The 15,084-nt window shown below is 34.1% G+C and overlaps 1 protein-coding gene across 1 annotated transcript; it reads left to right on the forward strand.

Moving 5' to 3' along the window:
- The first annotated feature begins 8,495 nt into the window (after positions 1–8,495).
- Positions 8,496–13,668, forward strand: LOC145116759 (copper-transporting ATPase RAN1-like). The gene is made up of 9 exons (XM_079053085.1): positions 8,496–8,981; positions 9,238–9,852; positions 9,942–10,371; positions 10,439–10,764; positions 11,595–11,653; positions 11,743–12,088; positions 12,162–12,359; positions 12,740–12,997; positions 13,085–13,668. Exons 1-9 carry the CDS (start codon positions 8,649–8,651, stop codon positions 13,559–13,561), a joined length of 3,042 nt encoding a protein of 1,013 aa, XP_078909211.1. The 5' UTR covers positions 8,496–8,648; the 3' UTR covers positions 13,562–13,668.
- Positions 13,669–15,084: the final 1,416 nt, after the last annotated feature.

Below are 15,084 nucleotides of genomic sequence, written 5' to 3' on the forward strand. Positions count from 1 at the left end.
TGCCTTAGACCCATTGGTATGGTGAGAAGACTCACCTCGCACTGCAGAAGCTTCCCGCATGAATTCCTTAGCTGCTGCCCCGCCAGCTTCCCGAACTATCACTACCGATCAATATACCCAATTAGCAATTGGGTCCCATATCATAATCCTTAATCCATGCATGGGGTAAAATGACCATTTTACCCCTGGCCCAATATGATCCAAAACTAAGGCCCAAACCCAAAACAAAAGCCCAACATTATAATGTCCATAAGACCATAAATGGCCCAATTTTCCAAATTGGGCCCGGACCTTTCTAATGGACCTTATACGAAAGCCCAATATTCTCCTTAGTCAATAATCCTGACTAGGGTTGTGCATGGGTCGGTTTGGGTCGGTTTTGGACCCAAACCCAACCTAACCCATAAATGTTCGGTTTTTGGTTTTCAAAACCCAATAGGATCGGTTTCTGGTCGGTTCGGTTTCTTGGGTTTTGAGTTCGGTTTGGTCGGTTTTTCGGTTTCTTGGGTTCAACCCATACACTCACGGGTTCTGGGTTTAAACCCATGGGTTTTGGGTTTTAACCTATTTTCCAGAAATGAAGCAAGAAGTAAAATACTTCAAAAACACCAAATTGAAGTTAAATACTTCAAAAAACATGAGTCTTACAGCCAAATAGTCCATTACAAGTTACAACCAAAGCCCGAAATAGTCTATTATAATAAAAAAACAATCAAGTATGAGTCGGTTTCTCGGGTTGGATGGGTCGGTTTCTGGGTAAAAACCGAAACCGAACCCGACTTTTCGGTTTTTAAAAAATTCAAACCCTAACCGCCGGTTTTGCTTCAGTTTCGGTTTTTTCGGTTTCGGTTTCGTCGGTTTTAGTCGATTTCTCGGTTTGTTGGTTTGGGTTTGCTCACTCCTAATCGTGACCCCAATTGGCCCACGAAGGCCCTCAACAACCTAATCCAAGAATTGGCCCAAACCGAGGCCCACAAATGTGAAGTCCATTTCTATATTGGGCCACAAGGCCCAATAGGCCTAACTATTCCAATATTGGCCCAAGATACATTCAGGCCCAACAAACCACAAATCTAGACCCAAAACCATTAGGGCCCAAAGGTCCGAAGTCCACTAAGGCCCAAGTCCTCCTGAGAGCGTACGCCCAGCGTACTTCTTCTGTACGCTTAGCGTACTGAGCAAATGGACTCTACGCGCAGCGTACTACATAGTACGCCCAACGTACAAACAGCTCATGCACCAAAATCCATTAAGTGCTTAATACTTGATCCAACAAGTCCAAATCACAGATCTGAGCTATACTTAACGTCTAAACCCATAAAGTCACTGACTTGGTGACTTTGCATGCCCCAAACAAACCCAAACTCCAAAAATGGCATTATACTTCCATAAAAGTGACCATAAATCAAGCATGAACCCAATAAGACCTTCAAGATGGCAACTTTCTGTCTTAGGGACTCAAACAACATCAGGGGTGGCAACCCCAAGTCTAAGAATCGAGTTTGAACCATAAAGCTTCATCCTTGGGACCAAAAAGGAACCAAAACCCAAAAATGGTAGATCTAAGAGATGAATGATCAAGTTCAAAACTTTATACCTTCATCAAGCTGAGAATGAGTCCTCAAGGCCAGATCCATAAGCTTCTCCTTGATTCCCATCTTTGCATCAAACTTCATCTTCTTGAAAATGGATCAAACACCCCAACAATGGACTCCATAAGCTCAAAATGCCACCATGGATGATATATGACGATTTCTAGGGTTATAAGGGTGGAGGATGAAGATATTAGGGTTAGGTTATGAGATAAGGAGTTTAAATAGGGTCCAAGACCCTAAAATAGGGTTCTGATCTGACTGGAGTACGCCCATCGTACATATGGTACGCCCATCGTACTCCGGGGAACATTCGCGACCCTCCTGATCAGTACGCCCATCTTACTCCAAGGTACGCCCAGCGTACTACCTTCTTTGCTAGTACGCCTTGCGTACACTTTGTGTACGCCCCGTGTACTCGGCCAAGCCTGAAAACCACAAAACTTCCGAAGGCCATAACTTCTTCGTTATAAGCCCGATTCTGACGATCCTTATATCCACGGAAAGGTGACGAGAAGCCCTACACTTCTAAAAACTCAAACCTTTTTTAAGACCTTCCGAACAAAAATCCATTTTCCACAAAAGCCCGAACTGCCACTTTACCGAAATACCCCTAGGCTCCAAAACACGAACCGAACACCCGGACCACTTCTAATACATCACCCGCACCCAAATGGGCCTAGATATTACCTTCCCAAGAGCCATAATCCTTATAATGACCGACCTTCGAGCCACAGACTCAGACTAGGAGTCAATTCGGAACAGAGCGTTACAGATTAAGTCTTGATGATGACATTTTTATGGAGGTAGATGCAAGGATATGGTGGTGATGCATGCAGTAATTGACATCAATCGAAGAAACAACCATCGACACCCTCCTGCTTAGACCAACAAACAACCATTGCCAAAACACAACTCATTTTCATCACCATCTTTTGCATATATTCTTTTAGAATGATTATTCTTTTATAATCCGTATTCTTTCAAAATGCACTTTCCTCTTCAAGAATTTCCTCATATTCATTTTATGACCGTCTCTTCTTCCTTTTTCAAGAATGTATTTTATTCTTTCAATAATATTACTATCATTATTTATTTTTTAATTCTTAAAGAATGTATTTGTATCATATTTTGAGAATGTATGCAAATTAGTTTTATTCTTTAAGAATGCTTGTAATTTGTGAAATTCATTCTCATTCATTCTTTGCATATTATATTTTTTAATAATATTTAGAATTCAGTAGATAATGAATATAATTTAGATTTATTCTTAAATAATGTCTATTGTTACATTTGTAATTTGTAATAAGAACTCTTATTATTTTGATGTAAATAGTTGTTTTTGAAAATATGTATTCGTATTTTTTAAGAATGTTGATTTTAAAAAATATTTTTTGAATGAAAGAATTGTAAGAATTTATAAGAATAAACTGGAAAATAAATTTGAACGTGTTGATAAAGGTGGTATTCCAAAAAATCAGATTTTGTTTGAATATATTGAATAAAATCCAATATTTCATTGGACTTTATTAATTAATTTGAATTAGTTACCTAAAATATAGAGAATATTAAATTTCTCTCTCATAATAAAATATCAAATTTGTCCTTTTAATTAATTAAGTCAAATTATATAGTAAATGTTATTCCATGATAATAATATGTATCCAAAGATCACAACCATTCATTCTTTTTCATCTAAAAGCCACAATTTAGTCATATATTCACACAATAGTTGTGATTCACATTTGATCCTAACTATATATATATATATATATATATATATATATATATATATGGAAATATATCATGAACCTTAGATATATGGAAATAGATCGCCTCGTGAGCCTTTAGCGAATCGAATTAGCAACTTTTGTGTGCATGGTTGAATGTTACGTCAGGAACGAACAAAACATTAATACTTGTAGGGGGAATGGTATCCTGCGAACCGTTATCGATCTTTATTAGGTGAGGTCCTTAAATATATTATAATACGACGAACAATAAATTAAAATTGCAAAAACGTATTGGAGTTGCTTTTTTGTCAAACTAAGCAAGCATGCGAGCTTGCAAATATATGTTCGTATGTAAGGTAGTTGATTCTTATAATCCACCGAAGTTTGGTTGTCTGGGGACATTATACCTTTCAATATGATTATTTTAGTGAATAAATTTAAAACAAATATATAAGTAAATTTAGTAAAAAAAATTGTTACTCGTTTATTGTTTAATCTTCGGAAAATCTTCGGAAAAAGTCCTAATATTTTAGTCTAATTTATGAAAAAACCACAAACTAAATTTTGTTTACAAAAAAACATAGAAATACCGACTAAACTTTTGGAAAAACCCTTTTTGGCCGGTTTCACAGATTTAGCCGCTATTCTGTTCTTTTTCGTTAGTTTGGCCAAAATATTAAAACTTTTCCGAAAATTACCCAATAACTAAAATATTGAGACTTTTCTGAAAATTACCATGAAATTAATGGATATTGTGATTTACAAATCATTTACAAACATAACAACTATTTTTATTATAAACATAGGAAACACATTTGTTGTTAATTTTTAGGAATATAATGGTGAACTAAGTACTCTATTGCTTGTTGACTACTTCAAACTCTCTACATTCCTCATATACATCGTTGTGGGTGTCATGATGAGATGTACTCTAGGGATAAGCGTAGGCTGGTACCTGCCCTAATTATATGGAACCAGAACCGAAACCAAAACCAACGGTTCCTAAAATGTTGGAACCGGAATCGAAACCGACGGGTAACAGTTCCAATTCTGGGTACCCTATTCGTTAAATTTGTTGGATTTTTTAAACTTAAAGAAATATATCTATTGTAAACTTATAAAAAAGATATCGGTAACAATCAATATGTAATTCGCTACATACTAAAAGTTAGTATTAGAAAATGTCAGTAGCTTGAATAAATAAACTCCACTGATTTCATGTATCTTAAATTCATACTTTTGATATAAAAAGTTCAAACAATTGAAGTTTATAGCTAAACAAATATTTCTATGAGTTATAATTTAACTTGAACATAATAATACATTATGTTTGTTGTCTACAAATTCGCTTTGAACCTGGATAGTTTAAATTCAAAATAAAAATTACACATGGACATTTAAAAGCTCAAAACAAATTACTCAAAATTTTAGAATTTAAAATGATGTTATTCAAGATATTATATAAATTATATGATTGTGACACACACACACACACATATATATATATATATATATATATATATATATATATATATATATATATATATATATATATATGTGTGTGTGTGTGTGTGTGTGAGAGAGAGAGAGAGAGAGAGAGAGAAAAGTGAATATGTATATGTTATGTACCTAACATTAGACGTAGTACTACTAAAAACGAGATAGTTTAAAATTAAAACTAACTCCGTTAAGGTATCTGACTTTCACATTTTCGATTTCTTTCGATCTGACTTTCACATTTTCGATTTCTTTCGATTGAGGTTTTTTATTTCTTTGATTTTTCTATAATTCCGCTTCTAAAAACTGTCAACTCCATCTCCATGAAAATCAATTGAAGACATCTTGTAATTAAATCCATAGGAGAATACATTTGGATTTAATGACAATTTCAATCCTTAAACAATGAATTTTGAATATCTAATTGTTGTATATATTACCTATAATAATAAATTACTTTATTATTTATTAAAATCCCCATATATATTTTGACAAATCAATCTACTACATCGACGTCTTCAAGCAAACGTGATGCTAGATATTACTTTTTGGTTGTTTATATTGTTATTATACATTGTTTGATTATTAATGAAATTTAATTAATTTCTATTGAAACTCAAATGATTTTTTGTTGAAAATATATAATTTTATCAGGTTCTATATGTAATCTTGTATACATGACAGCCACATATTCACCATCCTATATATATATATATATATATATATATATATATATATATATATATATATATATATATATATATATATATATATATAGGGTCATGATCTTTTGCGAACTCATATTTTCCTGCGAATAACTCTTAAAATGTGAACTTTTTTGTGTGATATTTTTTTTCAAAAAAAAGTGATATAAAGCACCAAATCAGTCCTATAGAAGCATATTCGAAAAAAAAATCTCGAAAAAATGTGCATATACTACAGGTGCATATGTGCATTTTTACAAACTTTGTGAATTTTTCGACGTTTGTGCACATATGTACCTGTCGTATATGCACATTTTTTACGAATAGGCTTCTGTAGGATCGATTTGGTGTTTTATCTCACTTTTTGTAAAAAAAAATATCACACAAAAAAAATCGCATTTTAAGAGTGGTTTGCGGGAAATATGAGTTCACAAAAAATTCTGACTATATATATATATATATATATATATATATATATGTGTGTGTGTGTGTGTGTGTGTGTGTGTGGCTATGTTAATGTGTTTCTTATATTTATTATGTGCTAGAAAGCACCAATAGAAATTTAGTAAAATCAAATAATTATTTAATTAAATAAAGATATATATTAAATGATTTCCATAATTATATGTATATAAAATGATATCCATAATTATAATTCTCATTTTATGGAAACTAATTAAATTCGTCATTAATGTCAGCAATAACTTTTTTTAGAATGAATTCGAATCTAGGTTTTTTTGTATAGATTTGTGTTTTGTTTTAGGACATACTCACTTAAAATACAATAAAGTTGCATGAAATATAAAGAACGAGAGTGTATTTTACTTTAATATACTCTCATTGTGTAATAAGATTTTCTAATAACATATGATCCTATAACCATTGGCGGATCCAATGTAGAGCCCGGGGTAGCCCAAGATACCCCTCAAAAAATTTCGGTAGTATAACTTTTTTAGCAAAATTTCGTTTTATATAGTGTATATATACGTTTCCCTTCACTTATAAACACAAACAAACATGTGGTTTGCTGGATAAGGCACTAGTATATTGAAGTAGAGGTCTCATGATCAAATCTCCCTCCTTACATGTTCTTTGTTTACCTTTTATTTTTATTTTCCCAGTTATTCTATCCCACATCGCCAAACACATGTAAATTCATCCAATTTCGTATATTATATTAACCTCTTTTCTTCATGCTTCATTTGATATCTACTTTGATTCCCACATCGCTTCAAGTATTAAAAGATACTTCAACTTCATATTTATATAACAAGACTTGAGGTTAGCTAAAAATTTGATTAAGGTTTGGGTTTAAAACCAAAACCGGCTTCAAGTATTAAAAGATACTTCAACTTCATATTTATATAACAAGACTTGAGGTTAGCTAAAAATTTGATTAAGGTTTGGGTTTAAAACCAAAACCGAACCAGGGAAACCCAAGTACCCTGGAAAAAAAATTTGGGCCACCCGAAAAAAATTTGGGATACCCCTTTCTAATTAGCAACAATTGTATTTTCTTTATTTATAATAAAAAAATATTTGTTATGTTTATAAATGATTTGTTAATAAAAATATCCATTAATTACATGGTAATTTTCAAAATCTCAATATTTTGGTTATTAGGTAATTTAAAAAAAAATCTTAATATTTTGACCAAACTAACAGAAAAAAAACATGATACGGACTAAATCTGTGAACCTATTCAAAATGGTTTTTTCAAAGTTTTGACCGGTACTTTGTGTTTTTCTGTAAACAAAATTAAATTTGAATTTTTTTTTGTAAATTTTACTAAAATATTAGTCATTATAACTTTTTCTTTGGAAAATTCCCTTTAATATTATGTCTAATGTAATTTTATTTATAAAAGATTAATGGGTCTTGGTCAAAGGTTTTTGTCATTGAAAACATTAAAACGTAGCTAATTACCATAATGTCCATTGAGGAATTCAGCCGTCGAGAAGCATTAGAAAAAGTCAAACGTGTAGTACAACATATAATAGAAGTATCGTACAAAATAGGATAAAAATCGAAATTTAAGCTATCTCAAGGGCTATATCTGGTAAATCCCCCCTACCCAATTTCCTTATTTATAAAAAACAAGATATACTTTTATGAATAAAAGGCATGAATGGTCCTATAGGTTCTGACCAGATTTCAAATGCAGTTATGGGGATTGAACTGTGACGATTTTGGACTTTAATTACATTTTTCTGCTATAAAAAGACACAATGCTCAATTTGGTTAATGCATAATTTTGTCTCAATCACCAATTTATCAGGACTCTTCATAATCATAAGTGCTAACTAACTAATACAAATTTAGTCATTATAACAACATTGCATTCTTGTAAGAAACTAAGTTAGCACTCATATTGTTAGGATGAAAGACTCTGAATTAAGTATTTTGAATAAAAGTATTTAAAGTAAAATCTAACTTAATTAACATTTGAAAAAAAAAACTTTCATGACATACAATTGCACCTAATATTAATGAACTAGGGAAAGAATATTAAACAAATGTGTGTTCTTCTCTACTACCATTATATATTTGTTGCTAAAGAAAACAATATATGTGAGTGATTTTTGAAATGCTTTTTCTTCAAGAACAAACCAACATGGCGACATATATATTACGCGTTATGTGAAGGGTTTCGTTTTGTTTGAAAGTTTTAGAAAAAAAATTATAGACCTTGTAAAAGAGGAAAATTTTGAAAATATATAACTTTAAATTCTAAAATTTTGAATATTTACTTGTTATAGTAAACAGCTAAAGTGATAATTTATTAATAGAAAATGTGTAGTTAAAATTTGGGTCAAATCCATAAAATACAAAAATATCAGAGGTGCAGAAAGAGTTGTTGTAATCTATGGGGTGTATGTCGATTAAATAGTAAAAAGGAGGGGCCTAAGTGAAACATCGCTAATTATATGTATTTGTTTACCTGCCCTTACCGACCAAGCCTGGTTTTCTTATAGTACACCATTTTTCAATCTCTTTGTGTTCACCACCTCTCTCCCACACTTTTCTCTCTCATCCAGCATATACGTACATCTATTCCTCCTTCTGAATATATACATATATAGGAAATATATACATAGTTGTTTAGTCGCTGTGGTTTTGCAATGGCGCCGACCTTCAAAGACCTCCAGCTGACGGGGGTTGGTGGCGGCGACCGTGATTCGTTGGCGATCGATGTAGGCGGTGACCTCGAGGACGTTAGACTGCTGGATTCATATGAAGACGGGTATGATAATACTGCTGATTCAGGTAAAAGCGGACAGGGTTTAGAAGAAGGGGGTATGAAGAGAATTCAGGTGAAAGTTACAGGGATGACTTGTGCAGCGTGTTCGAATTCCGTTGAAGGAGCTCTTATGAGTTTAAATGGCGTCGTAAGTGCTTCTGTCGCCTTGTTGCAGCACAGAGCCGATGTAGTCTTCGATCCCAATTTGGTCAAGGTCAGTATGTTGTTCCTGCCATGAATCACTTTCAGTCTTTGATTAGTCCTCCGATGGATTTTAAGGAAAAAAATTGATTTTCTTATAAACCTGATTCGGGTAATAAGCATCGGCAATTGTTCCGATTGATCTACAAGGGACATGTCGAACCTAAAAGATTGATCCCTTTACTGTTTTTGAGTCGTTGTCTGAAATTTTGAATCTGAACCTTTTATTTTTCTTAACACCAGAATTATCCTGATTGTAATTTGTTCAGGAAGACGATGTTAAGAATGCAATAGAAGATGCAGGGTTTGAAGCGGAGATTCTACAGGAAAAGAGTACTTCTGGCACAAAGCCACAAGGAAGTCTCGTAGGGCAGTTCACAATTGGAGGCATGACATGTGCAGCTTGCGTTAATTCCGTTGAAGGTATCCTAAGAAAGCTACCTGGTGTGAAAAGAGCGATTGTTGCCCTTCCAACTTCATTAGGGGAAGTGGAGTATGATCCTTTGTTAATAAGTAAGGAGGAAATTGTGAGCGCCATTGAAGATGCTGGTTTTGATGCCACATTTGTACAGAGTAGCGAGCAGGATAAGATTATATTGGGTGTTGTTGGGGTATCAAACGAGTTGGATGCACAGACATTGGAAAGCATAGTTTGCAATTTGAGAGGAGTTAGAGAATTTGGTTTTAACCGGGGTTCAAGAGAATTAGATGTTCTGTTTGATACTGAGATTCTTGGTCCAAGATCTTTAGTTGATGCAATTGTTAGAGAAAGCTGTGGGAGGTTTCAGATGCATGTAAAGAACCCGTACACAAGAATGGTATCTCAAGATGAAGAAGAATCATCAAAGATGTATAGGCTGTTCACATCCAGTCTTTTCCTGAGTGTAAGTAGATTGATTAAATTAAGTAAAGTGAGTGAGTATGTGGAGGGTTTGATGGATTGCACTAACTAAGTAAGTAACTTTTTGTGCAGTTTCCAATCTTTTTGATGCGATTCATATGCCCACACATACCGCTTGTTTACGCATTATTGCTATGGAGATGTGGGCCCTTCCAGATGGGTGATTGGCTGAGCTGGATACTGGTTACTATTATTCAGTTTGGTATTGGGAAACGCTTTTATGTTGCGGCTTTCAGAGCATTACGTAACGGTTCAACAAATATGGATGTGTTGGTGGCATTGGGGACCACAGCATCATACTTTTATTCCGTTTATGCCCTTCTGTATGGTGCCATCACTGGGTTTTGGTCTCCGACTTATTTTGAGACAAGTGCCATGTTGATAACTTTTGTGTTGCTTGGGAAGTATTTGGAATCTCTTGCAAAAGGGAAAACATCAGATGCTATAAAGAAGTTGGTGGAACTAGTGCCCGCAACGGCTTTGCTGCTCCTGAAAGACAAAGGTATCTTTCTTGCATTATTTATAATTTATTATTTATAGAAAATAATATTTTAAGTTGATTTTGATAGGTGGAAAGAACATCGGAGAAAGGGAAATAGATGCATTGCTGATTCAGCCGGGTGATGTATTAAAAGTTGTTCCAGGTACAAAAGTTCCGGTGGATGGTGTTGTTGAGTGGGGTTCAAGTCATGTGAATGAAAGTATGGTGACTGGTGAGTCAGCACCTGTTTTGAAGGAGGTTGACTCATTGGTGATTGGAGGTACAATCAATTTTCATGGTTTACTCCATGTCAGGGCAACCAAAATTGGTACCGATACTGTTTTGAGCCAGATTATTTCTCTTGTTGAGACTGCACAAATGTCAAAAGCACCTATTCAGAAATTCGCTGATTATGTATGTAACTCAACTTTCCTCTTTCTTTTTACTTTTCTCTATTTATGCCACAAATCTCTTTATTTATCATACTAAATATGCAACCATCCCTTATTTTACTCCTAACTTTGTTGTATAATCAATTCGTGTCAGCTGCATATTGTTAAACATTGTTGCATAAAAAAGTAAAACATAGTTGCATAAATTGAATAATTGTAAGTAGACATGTGAATTATGGTTGGAGTGTTTATATTTAAAAGGATTAAATGCATATTTATGAAACAACATACACCCTCTTCCCACAAATTTGTTTCTTTATTAGAAAATATGCACCGGTGTATTATTTATTTATTGTAGGACCAAAACATACGATGTTTACCAGCAACCTGTTTAACCTGATGAAACATGGTTGTATAAGTTGCATAAATAGGTTAAAAAGGGAAAGATGATTGCATAAATTGGTAAAAAACTGGAACATTGTTGCATGGATCGGATAATCAGAAACATAGTTATCATGTGAGTTATAGTTGGTGTGTTCTTGTTTCCATATATATAAACTTGATATTCTGTTAGGGCTTGTTTTTTTTTTCATCAAATGCTGTCTCAGTAAATGATATTTGAGAAAAATGATGGGAAAATGGAAGAAAAAAAATAAACAAGCACAGGTAAGGTTATGAGTTAATGGGGAAAGCCTATTATTTCCCTTGCAATGGGCAGATGGGTGGAATCTCTTTGCATTTTTGACATGAAAGAAATGGAAATTTATATAAATTTGGTTATTGTAAGTATGATATTAAAAGACAATTCACTTATTATGTGTATTATGAATATATTATATGTGTGTGGTTCAGGTTGCAAGCATTTTTGTCCCTATGGTGGTTGGTTTGTCATTAATGACGTTACTAGGGTGGTAAGTTTCCAATCCATAGACTTGCAATAAACTACATAAGAGAAGAGAAGAGAAATGACATGTGATGTGATGTGGTAAATTTGATTTAGGTATGTGAGCGGATCACTTGGAGCTTACCCAGAAGAATGGCTACCCGAAAACGGAAACCACTTTGTATTCGCTCTTATGTTTTCGATATCAGTTGTTGTAATTGCATGTCCGTGTGCACTCGGTTTGGCCACCCCAACTGCTGTCATGGTTGCAACCGGGGTTGGAGCCAATAACGGTGTTCTCATCAAAGGGGGTGATGCATTGGAGAGGGCCCAGAAGGTTAAATACGTCATTTTTGATAAAACCGGAACTTTGACTCAAGGTAAAGCCACAGTCACCACAGTCAAACTATTCACGCAGGAAATGGATCGTGGAGATTTCCTCAGATTATTAGCTTCTGCTGAGGTGTGTAGTGAGAGTGTACTTTAGAATCTAGATAGATATCTGAAAATATCTGAAATTACTAAATTGTTTTCAGGCAAGTAGCGAACATCCGTTAGGGAAGGCAATAGTGGAATATGCTCGCCATTTTCAATTCTTTGACCCGAATGCAACAACCAAAGATTCTCATAAAAACAATGACTCGCTAATGTCCGGATGGCTTCTAGATGTCTCTCATTTCTCCGCAATTCCCGGAAGGGGTGTTGGATGTTATATTCATGGCAAGCAAGTTTTGGTGAGATACTCACTCTCACTCACACTTTGTGTTTTATCTGTTTGGTCAAATTTTAATAGTGTTGGTTGGAATGAAACAAACATAATAATAACTTTTCTTTTTGTTGATATTCATTCCATCACATGTTTTTATATGTATATAATACAAATATCTTTTCCAAGTTTCACTTGTTTAGTTAAATTACAATATTATTTGTCTATTCTATAATCTTATTTGGGTTTTAATAAGCTTTTATTTTGTTTAGTTGTTTACTTTTGTAATTAGAAAATTCATCAGTCATAATCATATACAGTAGAGTTAAAACTATATATATTGTCTGTATTTACATATAAATATAATATACCAAACATGATGGTGGAATTAATTGTATAATTGAACAGGTTGGTAACAGAAGTTTGCTGACTGAGAATGGAATCACAATTCCGACGAATGTTGAAGATTTTGTGGTTGAGTTAGAAGAAAATGCAAAGACAGGTATACTGGTGGCATGTGATACACAACTGATTGGGGTGGTAGGGGTGGCGGATCCGTTGAAGAGAGAGGCGGCTGTGGTGGTGGAAGGCCTTAAGAAAATGGGTATCCGACCTATCATGGTTACTGGAGACAATTGGCGGACTGCTAAGGCTGTGGCCAAGGAGGTACGACTTTCTTTATTTTTATTATTAAGTAAAAACGACACACTCATTTGTAGCTTATTGGATGGATTTTATTTATTTCTTGTGCAGGTGGACATTGATGACATAAGGGCGGAGGTGATGCCGGCCGGAAAAGCCGATGTCATTCGTTCATTTCAAAAAGACGGCAGCATAGTGGCGATGGTGGGAGACGGAATCAACGATTCCCCTGCCTTGGCAGCAGCCGACGTCGGAATCGCAATCGGAGCAGGAACCGACATCGCAATCGAGGCGGCCGATTACGTTCTAATGAAAAACAACTTGGAAGATGTGATCACAGCCATTGATCTCTCAAGAAAGACCTTCACTCGTATCCGATTAAATTACGTTTTTGCCATGGCATACAACTTGATCTCGATTCCGATTGCAGCCGGAGTTTTCTTTCCGTGGATAAAGCTCAAGTTGCCACCCTGGGTGGCTGGTGCATGTATGGCACTCTCATCTGTAAGTGTTGTATGCTCTTCTTTGCTTTTAAGAAGATATAAGAAACCGAGACTTACTACAATATTGGAAATAACTGTAGAGTAGATTGGATTGGATGTAAAAGCCTAAAAAGGCTAAAAGGGGAATTGGGTATAACATTGTGAAGAAAGAAAAATGGAGGGCTAAATAGATCTGATTTTTGTGTTTGTGTTTGTGTGTGTGTTGATGTGCATTTTATTCATTGCTTTACTTGATGTATAATGTCTCTTTAACGTAAATGCAGCTTCTTGTATCTCTTTCTTATTAATATCGAAAAAGAAAAGGATAAAAATAAAATAGGAAACAAAAACAAAAGGAATGTTTATTTTTGTAAAGAAATAGACCATTATACTATATGTCAACAAACGCCTCAAAGAATTCTTTTAATGGGCGGGTGTTCAAAATAGAAAGCACAGCTTATCTGACATATTATGTTGATTTTTACTGTTAAATTTATCATTTCGATACTTGTTAAGTTCATAAAAATTACATATATCATGTTTAGCGAAGCATGATCAAATTTTTATCTTTTGAAGTGTTTTCCTTATAACAACCATGAATTAAGTAAAAGCAACACTTTCTAAACAACAAAATTTAAAGGGTCTATCATATCATATGTTACCTATTTTCACCAAAATATTATGGGATAATGATTTGTAAGGGTAACCTGTTTTTTGAGCTTCATATTTCAAGCTTCTTTTCAGATGTTGAACCTTCATTTCAGATTTCGAACATAAACAAAGAAACCCTAAAAGATTTCAAAAATCAAGCTTTTTTTGGAGTTTCATTTTAGATTTCGAACTTCATTTCAAGATAACGATTTCAAATTTTGAGAAACCACTTGCAGTTGATTTCCTTTAGAGAACTAACATGAGGCTTCACCGTTCTTCTCCCACACGCACATACAAACAGAGAACCCATTGATTTAGGGTGTTTTTAATTAAAAGAAACACTCGATTTAGATTCGATTTAGGGTTTTCAGAAAAGGAAACCTGTTGATTTAGGGATTTTCTGGTTCTACACACACGATGAACACAAGAACAAGTTTTTGGTTGGTTTAGTTTGTTCGGATTCGAGTTATTGGTTCGATTTTTTGGTTTATTTTCCAGATTCAACTTTGATTTTTCGATTGAGTGTGTATATGTATGTTCTACACACAGGATGAGCACAATTGAACTCGAAAAACCTTGAAGTTCAAAACTTGAAAAACCATTGAAACCCTTGAATTTCAGAACTCGAAAACCCTAGAATCTGAGATGAGTTTCGATTTATGGGGCTCAAGATGCACAAACGATTTTAGAAATGGAGTTGAATCATCAAGATGGTGTGTGTGTGTGTGTGTTCAAGGAGTTCTAGGGTTTGATCTTCCATAAAAAAACCTTTACCGAAAAATTCATGTTTGGCTTTAGAAGGTGATCGGAATGAAGGGTCGAAATTTGAACAATTAATATCAAACAATGTAAAGAACAAGAAGAGAGTTAATCAAAAACCAATTTCGATTAAGAAAATCTCTCACAAAGAGAGAGTGCACAAAGCATTTTTTACATCATAACCTAGTGTAACTTATATACTAGGTTGATGATTATTCT

This window comes from Lactuca virosa, chromosome 5, assembly GCF_052849685.1.
Source record: "Lactuca virosa cultivar CGN04683 chromosome 5, Lactuca_virosa_CGN04683_v6, whole genome shotgun sequence".
In the NCBI taxonomy this organism is placed as follows: Eukaryota; Viridiplantae; Streptophyta; class Magnoliopsida; order Asterales; family Asteraceae; genus Lactuca; species Lactuca virosa.